General features: G+C 34.9%; 2 protein-coding genes across 2 annotated transcripts; both read right to left on the bottom strand.

Moving 5' to 3' along the window:
* Positions 1–280: 280 nt before the first annotated feature.
* On the bottom strand, positions 281–4,189 carry Arl6 (ADP ribosylation factor-like 6). Its single transcript, XM_090116358.1, has 5 exons — positions 4,019–4,189; positions 2,965–3,168; positions 1,730–1,858; positions 1,433–1,561; positions 281–765 (listed from the first exon to the last, which is right to left on the bottom strand). The coding sequence occupies exons 2-5, from the start codon at positions 3,152–3,154 to the stop codon at positions 641–643; spliced, it is 573 nt and encodes a 190-aa protein (XP_089972484.1). The 5' UTR covers positions 3,155–3,168; positions 4,019–4,189; the 3' UTR covers positions 281–640.
* Positions 4,190–6,739: 2,550 nt separating this feature from the next.
* LOC149897382 (solute carrier family 2, facilitated glucose transporter member 8-like) lies at positions 6,740–15,812 on the bottom strand. The gene is made up of 10 exons (XM_090116356.1): positions 15,497–15,812; positions 10,366–10,571; positions 9,754–9,876; positions 9,280–9,386; positions 9,035–9,137; positions 8,698–8,827; positions 8,272–8,412; positions 7,706–7,848; positions 7,424–7,627; positions 6,740–7,075 (listed from the first exon to the last, which is right to left on the bottom strand). The coding sequence occupies exons 1-10, from the start codon at positions 15,558–15,560 to the stop codon at positions 6,779–6,781; spliced, it is 1,518 nt and encodes a 505-aa protein (XP_089972482.1). The 5' UTR covers positions 15,561–15,812; the 3' UTR covers positions 6,740–6,778.
* Between the last annotated feature and the right edge of the window lie 6,142 nt (positions 15,813–21,954).

The raw sequence follows: 21,954 nt of genomic DNA, 5'->3' as shown, positions 1-21,954 counted from the left end.
TGTTTTATGCTCGCTGCTACTCTAATAAATTTATCAGACTTACATTACCTAGTTACTAAAAACTTGGATACTATATTTTCTTCTAAAATGAAGTAAATCAGCATCCCAATTAAATAAAACGCGGTGTGCAATTCAAATACTTTTATTACAAACATAATATGTAGGTAACATAATAATGACCAAATGAATAGTTACTATCTACAATCTTTAATATGGATTGTCTGGAAATATAATATTATGTTCCTTGTACCTCTATGTAGAGGCGGTTTTCACGACTATAGTCAGGCCAAATGGAGATTAATAATTAATATTTTGATGATATTGATGTTTATAACTGTGGCATGGATATTGCACACATAAAACTCTGATCACCTACTTGTCTATTAATATAATCCGTCAATTATAGCACTAGTATGATAATTGAATACCTCTCTAGGGATGAGATCTAGTGAACTACATTTGAGAAAATTAGAACTCAATATGACTACAAAGTAGATAGAGAGAGTAATATATTTATCGACGTCATAGGATCTTTTTTCTCAATTCGTATCGTAGTTTGTATATTTGTGAAACGTGTTTCAAGATGCTTCCCCGTATAAGATGGATACTTCTTATAGGATTATAAGAGCAAAAGATGTCGCTAGTGTTTCTGTTCGCGCAGCTGCCGCGCGAGCCAGGCCACACCGTCCGCCACGCCGGCGCCCGACAGCGCGCTCGACGCACACACGTGCCACGGCTTGTCCACGATCCGCTCCAGACCCAACGCTGTAAGAGTTACTTGATTAGCTACAGTTAAGACACATTATAGTAGAGCCATTTTAATAGGCAACATTTGACAGTTCAACAAAATTCAACAATGTAACCTAATAGTAACGACGACATAGAATAACATGATATTTCGTTTTGTTAGAACTGCACATTTGCTTAACTTTTTTCAATTACGATTACTTATAATAATAATTATGTAAACAAGTAATTTTAAGATTTCATTTTACTGATTGACCATTCTAAACATAATAAACAATTTCTTAATTAAAGAACTGACGTCGCTACAATTTTGTGTCAATAAACTTTTTTTCTTTTTAAATACCAGTGACGTTACTCTAAAAATCGAAATCTGACATCTAGAATCGAATGCATTGATTACTTGTGAATAAAAACTATCATAAATTAATAAATGTGTTTCAAGTTCGATTAACAAATGTTTCAAGTCCGTATCGATTAATTCACTTTAATCGATGTTTTTAAGCAGGTTACCTCTCTTCGAAGATAAAATTGATAGACGTCAAATGTTGCCTATTAAATTGGCTCGACTATACACGTCACATGTCACATATTATGACCATCACACTGCACACATCAATCATAACACGTTATCCTTGGACCGCATAGTAATAATAAAACACATAATATTCTGTTGACAGTAACTAACCGGCGGCGACCTGCGTGGCGGGCAGCGCGTGCGGCGCATCGCTCTTGTTGGCGAAGAGCAGCAGCGGCACGCGCCGCCCGCACATGTCCGGGTGCGCCAGCATTAGCTGCAGCTCCTCGCGGGCCACCACTGTCAAACAGAAACTTGTATAGATACTGCTGAGTATGTAGAAAATAGAATTGCCTTGTAGAGATCTGAAACCTCATCCTGAACCAGGGTATGTCTTCAAACTCACCACATGCGTGTACATACTGTGTAACACGCATCTATTGAAACGTTATTGATTATTAATCATACCCAACCGCAGATGGTCAGCAGCGTCGACCACGAAGATGACAGCATCAGCGTTGCGATAGTGCCGCTCCCACAGCGCGCGCATCCGCGCCGCTCCCGACACGTCCCACGCGCTGAATGATATACCACCACCTGGAAAACACCATATTATATACAGTAGAACCTCGATAACTTAAACCTCGGTAACATAAAAATCTCTCTAACTTCAAAAAATAATATGTCCCCTTCCCATCAGAGCCCAAAACCTCTTTAACTTAAAATACGCAACCTCTATAACTTAAATAAATAATCTCTGTATGGGCCCTCAGTAACTTAAAGAAATGTTTCCACAACCTCTGTAACATAAAATTGTTTGTCAATGAGTCATTTTGAAAGAGTGTCAAAACAAAAGGTTTCGGTATTTATTGCTTGCACGTGTTTACTATGTATTGTTAACGTAAACAATACATTACCTATTGTTTGCTTTATCGAAATTCTTCAAAGCTTTGCGGCGGTTAGCTTTATATATAGTATATGACAACGACTTACTTGCATCATAAGTTTTTGATTGTTGTCCTGGAAACATCACTTTACTTACTGTGTGATAAAACTGGCTTAAAATGAGTCCAAAAAGAAAACTAACAACCCTCACCTACGCTTATAAATTAAAAGCTATAGAAGCAGTGAAAAATGGATAGACCCTTGATAACTTAAAACCTCTATAACTTAAAATATTTTGTGTTTCCCTTGGACTTTAACTTATCGAGGTTCTACTGTATATTATTAAAACATAAATATCACTACATAGTATAAAACAAAGTCGCTTTCTCTGTCCCTATGTCCCTTTGTATGCTTAAATCTTTAAAACTACGCAACGGATTTTGATGCGGGTTTTTTTTTAATAGATAGAGTGATTCAAGAGGAAGGTTTTAGTATATAATTTATTAGGTTTTAGACAAAGTGGGCGAAGCCGCGGGCGGTAAGCTAGTTTAAAAATAAAACCAAGTAATAGAAATTAAATCTAAAACTATTGAAACAATTCAACTATCAACTGACTGCTTTGCTTTATATAATTTGAAGAAGGAAGAGGGACATTCCAACAACTTTCCTACCACAGGTTTATTTTTAACTTATTAGGGTTAAGGTTAAGTAAATTGTGTTTCTTTATTCTTTTTCTTTTAACAATAAACGCACTTCAATTTGCCATAATCCATAGCAGAGCCTCTAGACAAATGGCAGAAACGCTGGAATATACTCGCTTTGAAAGGTCCCTTGCGCGTGTCCGACGGTGGGCACGGGCGCGGCAGCTGGCTCGCCGCGCGGCTCGGGCGGGCGCAGAGCGGCCAGCAGCGTGCTCTTGCCGCTGTTGTCCAGCCCCAGCACGAGCACCGTCACCGCCGACCCGCTGCCGCCGCCCAGCCACACCGACAGCTTGTCCAGCAGACCCATGGCTAACTGAATAACTGGAAAAATAGTAATAAAAAGACTGGATTGAAGCAGACCGTCGGAATCAACTGAATATGATTGAAATAATAAACGAGATTCATAGAAGAGCTCGAAAATTGTATTGCTGTATCCTATATTGGATTTTATAATTGTTAACTAAGAATTTTGCTATTCACAAATTTAATAAAGGAAACATGTATTTCATAATTAATATTTATTAAAAAAGATATCTATTTTATAATTTTTATTTATTTATTCCTGGACACCTTATTATAATGTACTATTTACAATTGCGCAGTAGTAAACAAATTAAAAAATAATTGATGTTTTTGCTTTGAAAATCAATGTTTTGAAAAGGGCCATTAATTTACATAAACAAAAAGGTAAACGCACAATATACTACGGGTTCTATAGAAATATATTATAATTTTTTTGTTTTCTTGCTATTAATTATTCTTTTTCTGTTCTCGTCCCGCCAATTAGTGATCATTTTGCTTGTTTACCTTTTACCGTGGTTGCCTGGAAGAGATCACTATTAAGTGATAAGGCCGCCAAAATAGTTGTCCTCTGATTATGTGTAAGTAGTTCTAAGGCTTCTGTACAACTGTTTCTGTACAACTATTAAAGAGTTAAATAAATAAATAAATAATAAATAAATTTTGTGTTTTGCAGTCAACACAGATAGCAGCTGCAGTTATGTAATAAGAGCCATAACCCAATCTTACAATTTTGATTATTACTTTAATTTTATTATATTCGTCAATTAAACGTTTTTTTTTTATTCAAACAAAAGGTTTAAGGTGCTTTTAATAAGAAACAAATGAGTTTAAAAATGATTATAAATAAACAATATATCTGTCTACTTACTTTAACTTCTTTGGTGAAGCGTGCAAAAATTCATTTTTGCCTTATCCATTCAATCTCATATGTTTTCTCTTCGCTCTTTAGATATTAATTGCAATTATCAATAAGTTTTATACAAATCAGAATAAAATTCATAACAATTTGCACAATATCAACTTAACAGAGCATTGAGCAAGTACAACATACCGACCGTTGTCATGGCAACAGCGCTGCAAACACAGCGTTTATCAAATTTATTGCGTTATTTTTCCACAAAATCTATCGTTCAAATAGTGCTAACTGTCTGAAATAAGTATAACAGTATCCTGAAATATATATATTAGTACCTAGACTTTGTTCTTTGTAGTTTGGCATCTTATAAATTACCTTTCCGCCCGCGTTTTCAAAGAAAAACCCGCATAGTTCCCTTTCCCCGTGGGATTTCCGAGATAAAACCTATCCTATGTGTTAATCCAAGTTACCCTCTATATGTGTGCTAAATTTCATGGTAATCGGTTCAGTAGTATTTGCGTGAAAGAGTTACAAACACACACATACACATCCTCACAAACTTTCGCATTTATAATATTAGTAGGATTAAAAATAAAAACCCTTATAAAACCAATGCTTCCAATATTTTCGCATATTCCTACATTCCGTACAGTACAGTAGTACATTATTATACCATTTTATTTCCAGAAAATTAAAATGATAAAGCTCATATTTTAAGAACAGATTGTAGGTAACTACGTAAGTTTTGAAAGTCTAAGTTTGAAAGCATAATTAGGTAATAATGTAAAAATGCAGAAATGTACTGATGACATAATATGTACTTACTTAAATTAAAGTTTAAATTAAATGATGAGAATTAGATGCCCATGTAATTTTCTGAGCAAAAAATTAACATTACCTTCTTGATTTGGTTCACACGTTGCACATTTTTCTTAAAATTATAATATTCGTGGATTTTTTATTTTGTATTCTGCTATTCGGGGCGGAGACAAATCCAATGGGCAACGAATCAAAAACCATGAAAATTGATCCAGCAGATCTCGAGTTAAAACTAGTGTTGTAACAAACTCGACTTTGATATATTATGCGCTGATTACACCTAACGAGTACAGTGGCGAGTCAGTAAATACGCTCTCGGCCGAGACAGTTGCCGAACCGAGTGGGTGTTTACACGTATTTCACTAGTGGCGAGTCAGTTCAGTTTTGATCACGACGCGGACGTCTGCAATGGATCGAAAAAAAAAAGAATTTAAACGGGTTTTAAATCGGCTGTTACCAGATATTATTAACGAATTGTAGGATTTATTAGAAATAATAAATAAAAATAATAATTCTTTGAAAAAATACAATGACGAAACGAACGAGTGGCGAGTGGCCGAGTGACGCGACGAGTGCGTGTTTATACCTGCCGAGCGGGATAGCGAGTGGGTACTCGGCCGAGTAAACAAATTGGGATTCTAGTGACTGTCTCGCCACTCTTCTCGGCCGAGTACTCGGCCGAGCACTCGTTGAAGTGTTTATACCAACCGAGCACTCGGCCGAGGACACTGACTCGCCACTGTACTCGTTAGGTGTAATCGCCGCATTATGTATCCATACTAATATTATAAATGCGAAAGTAACTCTGTCTGTCTGTCTGTTACTCAATCACGCTTAAACTACAGAACCAATTTGCATGAAATTTTGTATGGAGATATTTTGATACCCGAGAAAGGACATAGGCTATCTTTTATTGCGAAATATGTACCACGCGCGAAGCCGGGGGGACCACTAGTTGTATATAAAGATTTTTACATTTTCACACAAGGTAGGTCATTGCACCAAAAGTTATTAAACATACCAACTCTAATAGTCCTAAATAAGAAACAAATAAAATTATTATATAAATAAAATTAGTAGAAAGTTCAATAAAATTATTTGAACTTTTTTAAATATCAAACTGAATGAGTTCTCTACTCATTCAATAAATCGATTTCGCTAGAAGCCTGCAAATAAAAATTTAAGGGAAGTAGAGCCTTTACTACATTCGATACTTTAGCGTAATGATCCGATATAACATCGACCTTCACCGATCTGTTCAATGGATAAAAATTATTTGATTGGTAATTTAGTATATTAAAAATGATAAAAAAATAGGGGTTATCTGATAAAATCTTGGCCAGGCTATAATTTCTAGAAATTCGGCAACCGTAATTCAGGACAGACTTTTTACGGGCAACCCTTTATCATCGTATTCACAATAATCCATCCGTTCGGTTTAAGTTACATAGTCTATTAATTCATTGCATATTATCTCATAATCTCGTTTAAGCCAAATGTATGCAAAACGTTCAATGTTAACTAGAATACAGTATTAATAAGTTGTTCACAAACATAATAATATGTATTATGTTTTTAAATAAATACATTTTTCACTGTCGGAAACATGTCGTATCGCATGCTGTGAAAGTGCCCACACTCGCTCAATGGCCAAACTTTGGCCCTGCATGAAATAGCCAATCAAAAATTTTCAGCTGAAATGAAGTTTTCTTTACAAGAATGTAAATTTTATGAACATTTAGACATATTTACTTTATGGCGTTATCCAAGCTCAAGAATATTTTAAGATTCAAAATGATAACGTCGGTACGTTTTATAAAAATTCCAAGTTACACATCAAATATTATGTATTATTTAATATTATGTATGGGTCCGACCGTCCGAGCCCTACTGATTGTTTAATAAAAAAACAACTTCAGTCAACAACAACATTTATTAAGCTTACTACCTAACTTAAAACCTAGTGCACACTGTTTCTTTACTTTCACTAGTCCCACAATCCTTCACTTTAACACTGTCACACGGCTGTTCCCTCGGCGCGAGAGCATCGTATATTTCCTCTGGAGTCTTGAGCCTGGTCTCCGGGACCGCGACGGTGGTGAACACCGCGTACGCGAGCGTGAGGGAGGCGGCTAGAGCGAGCGCCGCTTTGAGCCCGCCGTACGACGCTACGATGGGGAAGATACCTACTTCTACTGCGTTGCCGAGACACGCAGCCGCTGTGACAAGCATCAGGGCACAGCCACGATACTAGAAGAATAATAACAGACTATTCAATGATATGATGTCATATGGGTAACACTAGATGGAAGTAAACTATGGTTTACTCATTTTTTTAGGATTACCTTATCAAAAATGGTATTAAAACAAATATAATTATATAATGTATGAATGTATCGTTTTAAAACTTCAATGGTATACATTTTTATCTCATTTGCTCAAACACATGCTATTACTTCGTTAAATAACCTACAGAAAATTTTAAATTGCAAAATTTTAAATCTTAATAACTTGACTAAAAAAAAAGCAGGATAGCAACACGCATGAGAACAATAATGTCAAACGTTCTTCAACAGCCTCTCAGTCGGCATACAACACCTGATAGTGGAACATATCGGCGAGCAGAGCGTAGGGCGCCGGCTGGAGCCCCGCGGCGTCGATCGCGACCGCGACGGCGATGGCCAGCGCGGCGCCCTGCACTCCCCCCGCGCCCCCCGCGCCCTCCACACCGCCCACGCCCAGCAGCACTGCCGCCGTGGCTAGAGCGCCTCCCACGCCCCAAGCACACCATACTATCAACAACTGAAACATAATGCATGAAAAATTATTTTTATTTATTTCTAGCGGACACATATCACGTATATATGTGTATGTGCTCACTCTGCGGCCGAGCCGCTCGACCAGGTACAGCGAGAGCGCGGAGGCGGCGAGCTGCACCGCGCCCAGCAGCAGCGCGTGGCGCGACGGCGTGGCCAGCTCCAGCGGGGCCAGCTCGCTCGCTGCCACCGGTGATGTGCTGTTCACTGTTTATAAACAACATTTACATTTATCAAAAATAGCATCACAGCCCTGTTCAGTTACAGTGACTGTCTGTCTGTCTGACAAGTCTATGAATCGAGCTAAGTTGATCAGCTCCTTTTTATTGATCGTGTGTGCTAACACCGTTTTAGAAATTGTCATGGTCGAAATGATCCGGTCAAATGATGAAAATGATGTTCAAAATACGATATAGAAAGTATCATTAACATTTGACAAATTAACCAGATGTTTGTCATTCAACATATTAATTAATTATCTCAGTTCCCCATTTTATTTCATCAATATTATCTGTCTACTGTATAATGTTCATATTTTTTTTTAATTTTGGCAAAAAAGAGGTTCCTTCTTACGGTATTCCACGTCACTGTCTACATTTGTGTCCATATTTTAGAAATAAGTAACATTACCCAGTATAGGGCTGGCCTCGTCCCGCGCGAGCACGAACATGCGCTCCGCGTACTGCAGGATGGCCAGCACGCCGCACGCCTCCTGCCCCACCACCGCTAGACCACCTATTATAAACGCCACTCGTCGTTGTCTATCTGCCACTGAAAGGCATACAACACACAAATGACTATAACATAGAAGGAAAGACTGGGACTGGAAGACAAAGAATCTAATGCGAGTATTTGGCAAAAACTTACTAAAGAATATGTTTATTATTCTCCATGGGGTTTAGTATCGCAAGGTTCTGTAATGTAACGTAAACAAGAAAACATTAAAGATGCTTTATGGATGTTACAGGAAAGGCAATGCAGAAACGGCTCTGCAATTTCAAATTAATATTAATTTGTGTTTGTATTTTTGTTAACGGTTAATTTTCAATAACTTACGCATTTCTTTAGCCAGTTTAAAGGAAGACTGCTGCTCATCATCCAGTGGAGGCAGGGTCTTCAGTTCTGTTTCCAGGTGAGGGTCGAGCGGTGAGCGGCCGCGCAGCCACGCCAGCGCCGTGCGGGCTTCCTGAATGGTGCATATTTCAGTATATTCCCGATATTAAACACTTAAAAATAAGAATTCGCTTTCTCCCATGTTATACATATAATAACTATCACTTTTTTTATAATTATAATCTTCATTATAATATAAATTTCAACCTTCTATAGTATAGTATAGTGTAGAATCTATACGAAATAAGGAATTAAACACAGAATTAAAATTGAAAGTTACCTCATCTTTTCCTTTAGCCGCAAGGAACGACGGCGACTCCGGCATCAACAGGAACACGAAGCAGTGACACACGGACAGACCGAGACACCACCACAGAACTGTCCTGAAACAGTTCTTTTTATAATATTTTGATCACCAACTAAATTTTCCCTTTGTTTCACTGGAGGATAAGCCATTTTGATGCAAATCTTCACTGTCAACAAAAACTTTAAGATCTTCCAGTGCAATTTTAAATTCTACCCTACCTTTGTGGAATTCTGGCGTCAGCAGCGAGGTACATGAGGAGCACTCCCAGGTTATGCGCCAGCGGGAGGGCTGACACTGCCGCGCCTCGCCAGCGATCGCTGCACATCTACACCATTTTAACACTTATACTTTCATCATGAAATATCTATATACTAAGCGAAAAACACGCTATTGAAATTATATTATAAAATCTTAATTTGAAAATCACTTTCTGACCCTTACTCTTGCCATTATTATGTGTTGGGTTAAATTGGCTCCCTCTTTCTTATTATTTGCCGAATCATTAGGTTGGAAAGCAATGTTCCAAATTGCAAAAGAACCAACTAATACTACTACTTCTACTACTAATACCTACTAATTCTTCAACTACTGCTACAATCTCTGTTTCTTCAACGGCTTCTTACACTATTTCTTCTACTGCTACTACCACTGCTTCTACTTCTATTACAAGTTTTTCTACTACCACTACACACCTCTCTAGCCAGAAGCGGGGCGAGCGCCCAGGCAGCCGCGCCGCCGAGCCCGGCCGTCACGCGTCCGCCCACTATCCACCACTGCCCTCCCCATGTCGCCACCAACTTCAGTGACCAGCATATCTGCCATATACAAATGCATTTAGATATTCCTTCTTGCCTAAGAGCCGGTGAAGAAATAGTAGAACTTACGTCTTGCTGCACAATCACTTTCAAGTGAACATGTTTTCTAGCAACTGTTCGACAAGTAGGTAACATTTTGAGGGTATTTATAAAAAGAGTTGTTCTAAATTCAAAATTGAACTTAAAAACAAAACATGATGCCTTATTTATTTATTTAATTTTTTTTATATAGTTACTCTTTATTGCACACACAAAGTTTGACAAAATCAGGATATTATATTAAGCAATTGGCGGCTTTATTGCTTAACAGCAATTTCTTCCAAACAACCAAAAAATAAAAGCAGAAAGTTAATACAATTACAAAATTGGGAAGATAGTGTACACAGAAACAAGAAAGAAGACAACATATCTAAGCGTAATAGGTTAAAGGTGCCTTAATTGATCTTGAGAAATGTTTTAAATAATTTTAATTAATGATAATATCCTCACCACGAAGCCAGCGGAAGCTGCGATGACTGCGAACTTCCTCCCATAAGTGATAGCCTTGGCACTGAGCGGCACGCCCACGAAGGACGCCGCGAAGGTGACGACGGCCGCTGCCACCGCTCCCCCCGCGCCCTCCGCGCCGCCCGCCTCGCCGCTCGCCAGCGACACCCAGCCCAGCGCCAGCCCGAACGAGATTGTTGGCACGTTTACTGGAATATAATACAATGGAATAGTACAGAACAGGACTAAACAGTATAGAATAGAAAATAACATAAAATAATTTTAACAACGTAGTAACTTGTATAATTCTATTTTTTGTCTGATTCTACAATTAATTTAACTGAATAAGCCATCATAATACCACAGATAATACCATGTAGGTACTAGACTCGAGTATGGACACAATCGTTTATTTGTTGTTATTAAAATTAATTTTATACAAATAAAGTATCAAATAAAATAATATATTTTTTACAACTACGAATAAAAATATCAACTACCATGGTATATAATATTATTAGAACACCACAAAACACAAAGCAAATAACAGTACTGTTGAATGAATCTTTACACCAGCGTCTTTTTCTGGTGCATTAAAACATAACTAGCAAGTAGCAAATACAATCGTAGCAAACATCATTTATTATAACCAATAACAATACGTGCTGTATGCCCATTACAAATGTACCTATACCCATTACAAAACATGTATGTATTATGTACACGAGGTGTCCAACGGCCACGATCGCGCCCCTGACCATCTTATGCCAATATGTAAAAACTTAGTACTGAGCAGACCCGGTGACCTCGGAACTAAACAGCAAATATTGACGATCGGAACATAACTAACTAAACTATAATATTTGAGATGGGAAATTTCGTCACCCGGACCTTACCAATTGCGTCCATAGTAATGTCTGGTCATTGATTAATCGTTCAATGTTTTTACAAAAAAAATATATCGATACTTAAATGTAGTTACATTCATGATAAATTTTTAAATTTCTTATATATTATCTTTTTTTCATAATAGCGTAACGTAACAAATTATATTTTAATTCAATTATTTTCAAACTGGACAGGTGGGAAACCAGTCTAACCTCATAACTTATTATTCAAAAAGAAAAGTAAACTTAAGCATGTATTTTTCATACACGTCAATAACATTAGTCACATCGTGTTTCTTAAAATTGAAGACCTGTATCGAATTAGTGACATATTTGAACCAAATTTAAACACAAAACTAGTATACTATTGGTAGGTATATTACAATTACAATACAATTACTTAAACAATTCTATTTATACCTCTTTATTATATTATGCTCTACATACAATTACTTTTGCACGCCTCATAAGCGAAGCGTTGAGGTGGGTACTACTGTCACTTCGCACAAAACATCTGATTTTTCAAACTTAAAATGTCTTTATGTATCATACATTGCACTTGTAAGATAATACATACACACACATATTAAGAAAAAACACTATTTTTAACATTCATGATATTTTTGATGTCATTTTTGTTATTTAAACTAGTTAAAAAACAGTTTAAAAAAGTTCTGTCTTGGACGTCCGTGTGTCTGTATGTGCGGAGGATTTTCTTGTTAACACGATAGCGACCGAAATACTTTACTAATCGAGTCTTTTTTTTTCTCTTACGCTTGAGTATGCTCAGGAATAGAACCCTTTCATTTTTCAGGGTCTGATTCGATGTGGTTTAATTGTTATTAAATAAACAAAACTAATAATTAATAAATAATTATTAAAAAAAATTATGAGGCGTGCACTTTTGGATTTTCCAAACTATTTTTATTATTGCTTTACGTATAAGCACAATAATTGTATTAAGCATAAATTTTATATATTTGTTTATTTAAACAATTAGATGACAGAGATCCAAAGCTCATGCAACCACGTGGGTCTATAACGTTTACATTATTCTCATTATCGACGCTTAACCCTTCTGTTAAACATTCCAAAATATATTATTGATAAGCATGTTAATGCAATAAAATAAATTTAAACACCCATTGCTATGAACCAATATGTTCTCTATAGGTACTCTTTCTATTTTAGATTTTCAGTTCCATTTGATTTATCGATTTAATGTTTATAAAATGGTAAAAATGATGATAGCAATGCTATATATAGCAGTTATTCTGGCTCATCCGTTCGGTGGTTTTCGCTCCTCCATACATTCTACAAACTTTCGCGTTTATAATATTAGTTTATTATAATTTCCTTTTGCTTGTAACTTTGCTTTGGACTTCAGAGGCACTTGCTCTTCAAACAATAAAGAAAGGTTAGAAACAACAATTATTTTTAAAATAATTCATAAAATAATAGTCGATAATGGCTTATTTAGAATGAACTAAAAATATAATAGTACATTTAAACCTATCTCCTTGTATAATAAGATAAAAATGATTTCAATAAGATAAGTTTTAAGCAATTTACGTAAGTCGTAAGTAACTTGATAATTTACTTGAATTTATCTTAATATTTATTACAGTACGTGTAAAACTCTTTTATTTTTTAGTTTATTACCTTGTAAACTATAGCATTGTTTTACTTATTAGTACTGTTTGTTTCATCTGAATATTAAGAAATAGTCCTTAAAATAATTATGGAAATAAAAAAAGTATGGACTCAATTAGTTTTGTGTTACTATTTGTAAATAGCTTCCTCGTTATTAACATTTAAATTACTTAAAATAAAATGCTTGTTGTTGTTCCGTGTCCACTGTTAATAAACATGATGAATTTGTAATTCCATAAAAATACTAAATATAGGATCATTTTCTTATAAGAAGTGCTATTAAAAATTATCATATTCATTGCTTTCGGTATTTCCCAGTAATACCCCCCCCCCGTACCCTCCGACCCCTGCAACACATCGACGAAACCGCATCATTCTAAACACACTTGATTATTATTTGCCTAATGCTGTTGTCATAACAAAGTGCATGCAATTCAAGTATGGAAATATCCATACCTCTGATACCACAAATATTTTTAAGTTACCATCTCTACAAATTTAAATTTAAAAACAATTCGTCATCATCAACCAAAAACCGTCGTAAAAAATAAAATATCATGAGCACATATTATACTGCGTACAAAAAGAAATGTTTAGGTCATTGGACCGGTGCTATACGAGTCCAGCATCTCATCATACGAGAGACCAAAATAAGTGATCAAATAAAAACACTACACATTAAGGCTCTAGTGTAAAGAATGCCTCTCGAAATGAAAACGTTTCCTCAACTTAACAATAATTAAATAATAAAGAGCGTGTGTGCCGAGCAGAAGCACGTGTCAGAAGTGAAACTTCTTTGGCAAGATTCAAAGATACCAAAATCGTCGACCTTGAAATTTTACTCTCAATGCGCCTAAAGAAGTTTCACTTCAAAAAATACATATAGGTACTACTTACTATCGAGAAATAAACAATGATTCAATTATTAAACAAAAAAAAACCTTCTTATTAAAGTCATAATATATTATTATTCCCATAAACGAGTTCCCATAAACACAAACTACAACGTAATTTGTAGGAGTGGCCTAAACTTATATGTACTTGGTCAATTTATCTATTGTTCATGAATTTCCCGGAAAACCCAGTTAATAAGAGCTACCCGTCATCTGATTGACCCATCATCAAGATTGTTTGGTCGCACAATGGCTGACAAATCCGATGGGATATTGTGCAGGTACGCTATAATCATAATTAACGTTTCTGCTTATACTCGTTTCCGTAAAAACCTTTGTAGATACGCATGTAGTCACAATAAATAGACTTATATGTAGCTAAGTCTAGACTCTATCATTTTTGAGAGTAAGAAGAACAGGTTCACCGCAACAATATAATATGTATAGACTCTATCATTTTTGAGAGTAAGAAGAACAGGTTCACCGCAACAATATAATATGTCTAGACTCTATCATTTTTGAGAGTAAGAAGAACAGGTTCACCGCAACAATATATTAATATGTCTAGACTCTATCATTTTTGAGAGTAAGAAGAACAGGTTCACCGCAACAATATATTAATATGTCTAGACTCTATCATTTTTGAGAGTAAGAAGAACAGGTTCACCGCAACAATATAATATGTCTAGACTCTATCATTTTTGAGAGTAAGAAGAACAGGTTCACCGCAACAATATAATATGTCTAGACTCTATCATTTTTGAGAGTAAGAAGAACAGGTTCACCGCAACAATATAATATGTCTAGACTCTATCATTTTTGAGAGTAAGAAGAACAGGTTCACCGCAACAATATAATATCATCGCATTTTTAGTAGTTAGTCAATTTAGGTTCTGCTCATTTTTACACAACTACTTTTTATACATTTTTTTTCTGAAATATATTTACGTCCAAACATTATTTTTAATTTCGAGTATTCAAACTGATATATAGAGAATTTCTACGGAATATTATCTCTTCCGTATGATATTTAAAAACCCTAATCCTGAACTTTCATACATAACATAAATCATTTTAATTATCAACAAACCCGTGGCATGATGCAACTCACATTAACTCAAGCAGTCGCGATGTAATCGTAACATTTTAGAACAAATGCGGCAAATTGCTTTTCAATTTCCAATTTCAATAAACAATGTAGCCAATATTTAATTTATATTTGTATTGATTAATCTCCTTCTCAGAATAATACATAAAACATAATAGCATAAACATAATACTGATAATTTTACGACGCTACTTACGCCTTATTCTATTTATTATTTATGGTTCTGTAGTAATATACATTATAAATTAATATACCTATATAATATTAGTTTACTTATTATTTGCTATTTATATTGCTTGCGAATGCATATTTTGTTGAATATGGGTATTGATAATTATTTTTTTTTGATGTGCGACCAATTATTAATTAAATTAAAACATAGTTCTTTCAATCTAAAATGCCTAAAAAAATATTTGATTCTACGATTGTGATAATATCACTAATATTATGTATTTCTTGATAATATAACTAAGAATAAAATTTTTACTCATACTGAGCGCTCACATCACAAGTGCTAATCATTTGCAAAAGAAAGTTCAATTAATTTTGTATTTCATGAAAACTACATCTTTAGTGATAAAAAGCTGACTTACTGAGAATCACTACGATTGTTTGATGAACGGCGCCCCTGATCTGTGTGGATGTAGCCGCCCTCATCGCTCAGCCTCAAGCGCTTTCTTCGCACTATTGTTATTGCTTATCCAGTCGGGGTGTTTACTCCTTAAACCACCTCACTTTTGACCACCTAACACGATGTAATTAGGATATTTTTGGTATAGAATTGTATTGAAATTGAATAAACTTTATACTCTATCAATTGTGTGACCTATGTTTAAGTCTAAAAATAATAGATACGGGTAAGAAAAGCGAAAAAGGCATGTTTTCCACGCGCCACGGTCGGCGAGAGCAGAGAGCGGTCACTGCGGCGCGGCGGCCGGCGCGCCGGTATAAGAGCGCCCGCGCACTGGCCGTGCCACTCGTACGGGTAAACACAGAAAGCTTCTATAATTTGTGTTCAAAGATACTAATGTTTAGTTCTTTTTTAGATAGTATTCATGTATAGTGAATGAATGATCTTTTTATTTTTTTTGGCGGTAGTTCGAAATTAAATAGGTAACTGTTCTCTACAAATTCAGCTCTGTAGTTCGTTAACCTTCTTCTGTAGCGCTGTAGTTCTTTAACCTTATAAGGAATATGGAACGATTCATTTTTAATAGGTATATAATATTTCATTGTATAAGAAAAAATTAATATAATATTTTTATTGGTTAGAGCTCCATTTCCATGTAATAACTTCGTGTTAGGTACTAACATTTCATAATTAATGAGTATCTGACGTAAAGACGTGAAAACGTAGTATATAACTACCTAGCTACCGATATCACACCTATATTCAGAATTTAAAGATTTTTTAATATCCTATTTAAAACGCGATTAATTATTTATAATGCCTAATATACCAATACCAATGGATCGAAAATTTACAGCGCTAAAATATATCAAAAAAATTAGTAGTATAGTGCGTTATTTTTTGCCGCAGCTCTCTCTTTTCTTCGTTACTTCACTTCTAAGGGAAAAGCTTTGATTTTTACTTCATTATTTAAATTGCTTCATAAATGACAACTTGAGAGGACGACGTTAGTTTCATGAGGCATAGAAATTTAATTTACATTTTAGCAAGAACCCTCCGCGGTTTGCTGAATTCATAATCGCTATTCGCTACCACTCCACACTCCACAGTAACACATTGCAAGAATATACAGACTTGAGACCATAGAAATCTAAATAACAAGACACTAGAAGTCGTAAGCGTGCGTGACCTTGTCGCCACTCAGGTGATTTGCACATCACCAGTGCATTCGTCACTGTTCAGTTGCTCTGGAGACGTATGAGTGTAAGTATACATGGTGTGTTTCAGCAATTCCCATTGCGGATATTCTTCCACAAGTTGTAATTATACTTATAAAGGAATAATATTTCATCGGAAAATATTTTTTTTTAGAAATAATGCCGTTTTTCCTTAAAATTATAGAATACTAGCGGTCCGCCCCGGCTTCGCCCGTGGTACATATTTACGTTTTCTCTACATAAAAACCATCCTCGTACTTCAAGGAATATAATAAAAAAAGAATTATCGAAATCGGTTCAGCCGTTTTCGAGTTATGCGCTTACCAACACATTTTGCGATTCATTTTTATATATAAGACTAGCGGTCCGCCCCGGCTTCGCCCGTGGTACATATTTACGTTTTCTCTACATAAAAACCATCCTCGTACTTCAAGGAATATAATAAAAAAAGAATTATCGAAATCGGTTCAGCCGTTCTCGAGTTATGCGCTTACCAACACATTTTGCGATTCATTTTTATATATAAAGATTTACAAGTATTACGAGTGTCACCATAGTAATCGAAATAACAATGAATGACACAGTCGACCATTCTTATTATCACGTTTGTTCGTATTGGACCAAAAAGTCTCATATACTTAGAGATGTTATTCTAAAATAAACCGTAAATTCGTGCGTTAGGATACATATTCAAAAGCTTAATTTAATAGATAAGTTAGTTTTCACTAAAATCAAGCTGTCCAATAAAAGGCATAGTTTACTTGTGTGTACTGTTTAGCTTTCGGTTTGAATGTGTTAATTTTGGCGACAGCGGTTTTCATACGAATTATGACATTACAGCACTTCTATGTGTCTTGTTATTTAGATTTCTATGCTTGAGACAGACTATTTACAGGCACAGTAAAACATAGAAAAATTTTACATTCATTTAACATCGTAATTGATAAGGAAAATGTTAATTTCTACCTAGCTTTCCGGCCCCGGCTTCGCTCGCGTGCTCTACAGATTTTTTAAGTACTAACAAAAAGACTGACAGGAATTGTAATCCATTGTTTTGCTTTAACATTATCTAATTATCTGGTTATTTCTTTATCTACTTAGGTAGTACCTAAACAAGTATCGATCTCAGTTATTAGTCATTGTTGGGGCGTTTAATATATATTTATTTAACTATATTTGGTAGTGGTCGTGTTGCAAAGACCCTGTAATAGATTAATAAAGACTCTAGTTAATGACAAATGTATTAAAAACTAGCGGTCCGCCCCGGCTTCGCCCGTGGTACATATTTACGTTTTCTCTACATAAGAACCATACTCGTACTTCAAGGAATATAATAAAAAAAGAATTATCGAAATCGGTTCAGTCGTTCTCGAGTTATGCGCTTACCAACACATTTTGCGATTCATTTTTATATATAAGAAGATAACATTTACTTAGAAGACACGTAGGTAATAAGTATTCTTACTTACAAGAGATAATAAAAACAAAATAAACAAAACATTATAATTACAAAAAAAAGAATATGCGATGTTAAGATTACCATTCCTTGACCCCTACAGTTAGTTACGAGAAGATCAAGTGTTTTATTTTGTTTGTGTTATAGAATTCACGTTTTGAATTATTATGTAGCTGTCTCATAATCCTACGACAATTCTTCGGATGTAAACAATATAACAATGTTTAACACAATTTAAAAATAGCTCTCAAAAACACAGTGTAAATAATATTATATTCTAAAAATTTCCCTTATACGGTTATCCTCATAATATAGAACTTCAAAAAATTCCCGTGAAGAGGAAAACGTGTAGCGTGCGACTCGCTTCGTGTCTCGCATAAGAATGAGCTTCAATAGAGTGCTTTTAATTTTCCGACAACCCAAACTCTAATGGGCCCAACACAAATGTTATATCGCTTTATCCCTATTTACGTTGGTAATAAAAAGTGTTATAACATTTCTATGATAATTAATAGATCTTCTTATATATAAAATTCTCGTGTCACAATGTTAGTCTGCATATTCCTCCGAAACGGGTGGACCGATTCTCATGAAATTTTCTGTGCATATCGGGTAAGTCTGAGAATCGGCCAACATCTATTTTTCATATGTACCACGGGTGAAGCCGGGGCGGACCGCTAGTAGTAATATATATTTTGAACCAAATACAAACTAAATGTCTGACCCTTTTTTTTAAGTGGGGAAATCTTGCATAGATACCCACGGCCTCCGGGGAAGGGGCCGTGGGTTATGTCGGATTCCTACCGACCAAAACCCCACTGTGTTCCGTCAAGCCACATCAACGACGGGGCCACGGGTATGGTAGAATTCTTCCGTGACCCCGTCTATTTTTTACCTATGTTTACAATTTGACATTCGCTGTAGCTTGTAACGTATCCTACGTTACGTTACTCTATTACCGAAAACTGTTCCCAAATTTTCCTTACTAGCATATTAATTTATTTTTTCATAAGTAATTATTGATGCTTTAAATTTCTAATTTTGAAAAAATATATTTAGCCTTACGATACCGTCTCACAAGTTACGCGTTTGGAGATTTTCCATTCATCTGTGTAGGTTGATGGCTGAGCACATAACATATTTTAAATAGTTTTTGCACGACTATAAGACGCGTATATTTTTCTATTTTTTTTCATTTTCTAGTTCTAAATGGATCTCTTATACATAGGGAACTGTTTGTCTAAACATAAGTACTAAAAACATAAAATCGTTGTATGTTTGAACGCGCTATTCTCAGGAATCACTGGACTGACTTCAAAAATTCTTTCACCGTTATGCCGTTGGGCATGTAAATTTTACAAACTACGGCGAAAATATTATGTTCTTACCACAGGCGAAGCATGGGGGACTGCTAGTGGATTAAATTTCTAACTAGCGTCCCGACAGAGTACAGACACATTGTAATACCATGGACTAATAGATATTCTATTAGTCCATGGTAATACTGTGGTACAGACGTTTTCATGTCTTCGCGGAAGTTGTCAAACCCGTGAAGTTTAAATAAAAGTTAAATTTTCGCCCTTTTCCGCAAGCCGGACAATAACGAACACAAATGAACACATCAAAATAAGAAATAAAAATAATTATCGATATCGGTGTAACTGTTCACGCGATCATTTTTAAAGTTTATTAATATCTCTATATTATTACATTATATTATAGTACATTCGAAATCGGGCCTCGGCATTGGGTCCTTTTGGTCAATATTTATTTTAAGCTTCATCACAGAATAAAAACTAGTAGGCTTCGTCTGAAAGATATTTTAAATATTTTCTAAACCATGGATTATTAATAGTGAATACCTAACCTAAACTAGCGTTCAGCTACTATTAAAGTGTTCTAGGGGTCACCCATCTTCAGGATGTCTAATTCAATTTTTCTAGAATTATATTCTATTATTGTTTTAATCTAGGTTTGAACTGCATTTATAACAAAACACATAGTTAGTAGAGGAAAAGAATTAATTATCCAAGATACTTAATATTTATTATACCTAATATCGATGCGATAATCTAAAGTAAGTAACACAGGTAAGTAATATAATATGCAAAGCAATGGGACAGAAACATTACTGCGTAGTAGGTGGGAGTAGGTAAAATATATCGATGCCACGTTTTCCCCAGATGAGGAAGATAAGTACTTACGACTTTATTGTTAATTTTCCTTTATCTTTATATTATTTCGCAACTGATAAATCTAATTTAGTAATACCTACCTACGTTAAAAGTAGGTAAGTAAATAAGTTTGAAAAATCAGATGTTTTGCGCGAAGTGACAGTAGTACCCACCTCAACGCTTCGCTTATGAGGCGTGCAATTGCATTATATCTAAGTAAAGTTAATTGAAGATTTATTTATCATTCCATTTGTAAATTATATACCTACTTAGTTAGGTAACGATGAAAATAAAAATAACGAAAAAAAAATCAAATGTGTGTAAAAGCGCTGAATACGAATACTTATGCCAAGGCACCTTAGATCATTAATTACGTAAAAGTATTTTGTTATAATAAATGATGCATCAATACAGGATGTACCAATCAATTAAATCTTTTATCCTTTTTCGAATCGATAATATTATAATTAAAAAAAAAAACTCAAAACTCAAACATTCATTTATTCAATTAGACTACTATTTAGTAGCACTTTCGAATCGTCATTACATAGTATTTTTAACATTTACCACCGATACTATTAAGAGTATACCTACTCTTAATATTATAAATTACTAGCGGTCCGCCCCGGCTTCGCCCGTGGTACATATGAAAAATAGATGTTGGCCGAATCTCAGACTTACCCGATATATGCACAGAAAATTTCATGAGAATCGGTCCACCCGTTTCGGAGGAGTATGCAGACTAACATTGTGACACGAAAATTTTATATATAAGATAATATTATCGATTATAATCCATACTAATATTATAAATGCGAAAGTAACTCTGTCTGTCTGTCTGTTACTCAATCACGCCTAAACTTCTGAACCAATTTGCATGTAATTTGGTATGGAGATATTTTGATACCCGAGAAAGGACATAGGCTACCTTTTATTGCGAAATATGTACCACGGGCGAAGCCGGGGCGGACCTCTAGTATTATTATAAATGCGAAAGTGTGTTTTTTCGTTTTAATGTGACATGGCCATGGGTAATGATTAGCAATAGGTACCTACTCAAGTTCTTTGATAAATATTAAGTACCGTAAGGCTTAAATCTATATAATTAGATAATATAATTTTACGTATTCATAGATAAATAATCACATAATAATATTAATATGTCCTGTGAAACCTGCTTACTTTGCCACTTTTTCATGTGTCAAAAAGTTTGATTCGCTTTAAAAAAATATAATTGTATGAAAACGTAATGAGTAACCTGCACCTAGACGTAGTAAATTTCATGAAAATTTACATTATTGCTAAATATCTATTTCATTTTTGTAAATTATAATATTTTAAGCATAAAAACAATTATGGCAAAGTTAGCTGTCACTTCTGGTAAATTTGCCATATGAAAGAAAAAATGAAATTTTTGGAGTTTATGAGGTTAAAAAGTAATAATTATATATTTGCACTCTTCCTATATCCCGTAAAATAAAGTAAAAACTTTATATTATTTAGCACTGGTAATTTAACTCTCTAAGAAGGTGGCAAATTCACCAACCTTTCCAAAATATTTCCTATATAAGTC

This window comes from Colias eurytheme, chromosome 25, assembly GCF_061535395.1.
Source record: "Colias eurytheme isolate Ceu_HAF_F1 chromosome 25, ilColEury1 Martin Lab GWU primary, whole genome shotgun sequence".
Classification (NCBI taxonomy): domain Eukaryota; kingdom Metazoa; phylum Arthropoda; class Insecta; order Lepidoptera; family Pieridae; genus Colias; species Colias eurytheme.
Note: the sequence above shows the minus strand (reverse complement) of the source record. Positions and strands in the feature narration are given on the sequence as shown.

Bases quoted from the DNA above. Each gene is read 5' to 3' on its own strand.
- Arl6 (XM_090116358.1), bottom strand. From the start codon at position 3,154: ATGGGTCTGCTGGACAAGCTGTCGGTGTGGCTGGGCGGCGGCAGCGGG. The intron at 1,859-2,964 runs GCGAGTATATTC...GGTGTTTTCCAG, and splicing joins CGCGCAAGGGACCTTTCAAA to GTGGTGGTATATCATTCAGC. The intron at 766-1,432 runs GTTAGTTACTGT...TAACTCTTACAG, and splicing joins CGCCACGCAGGTCGCCGCCG to CGTTGGGTCTGGAGCGGATC.
- LOC149897382 (XM_090116356.1), bottom strand. From the start codon at position 15,560: ATGAGGGCGGCTACATCCACACAGATCAGGGGCGCCGTTCATCAAACA. The intron at 9,387-9,753 runs GTGTGTAGTGGT...AAAATGGTGTAG, and splicing joins CCCCGCTTCTGGCTAGAGAG to ATGTGCAGCGATCGCTGGCG. The intron at 8,413-8,697 runs GTAAGTTATTGA...TATGCCTTTCAG, and splicing joins TAAACTGGCTAAAGAAATGC to TGGCAGATAGACAACGACGA.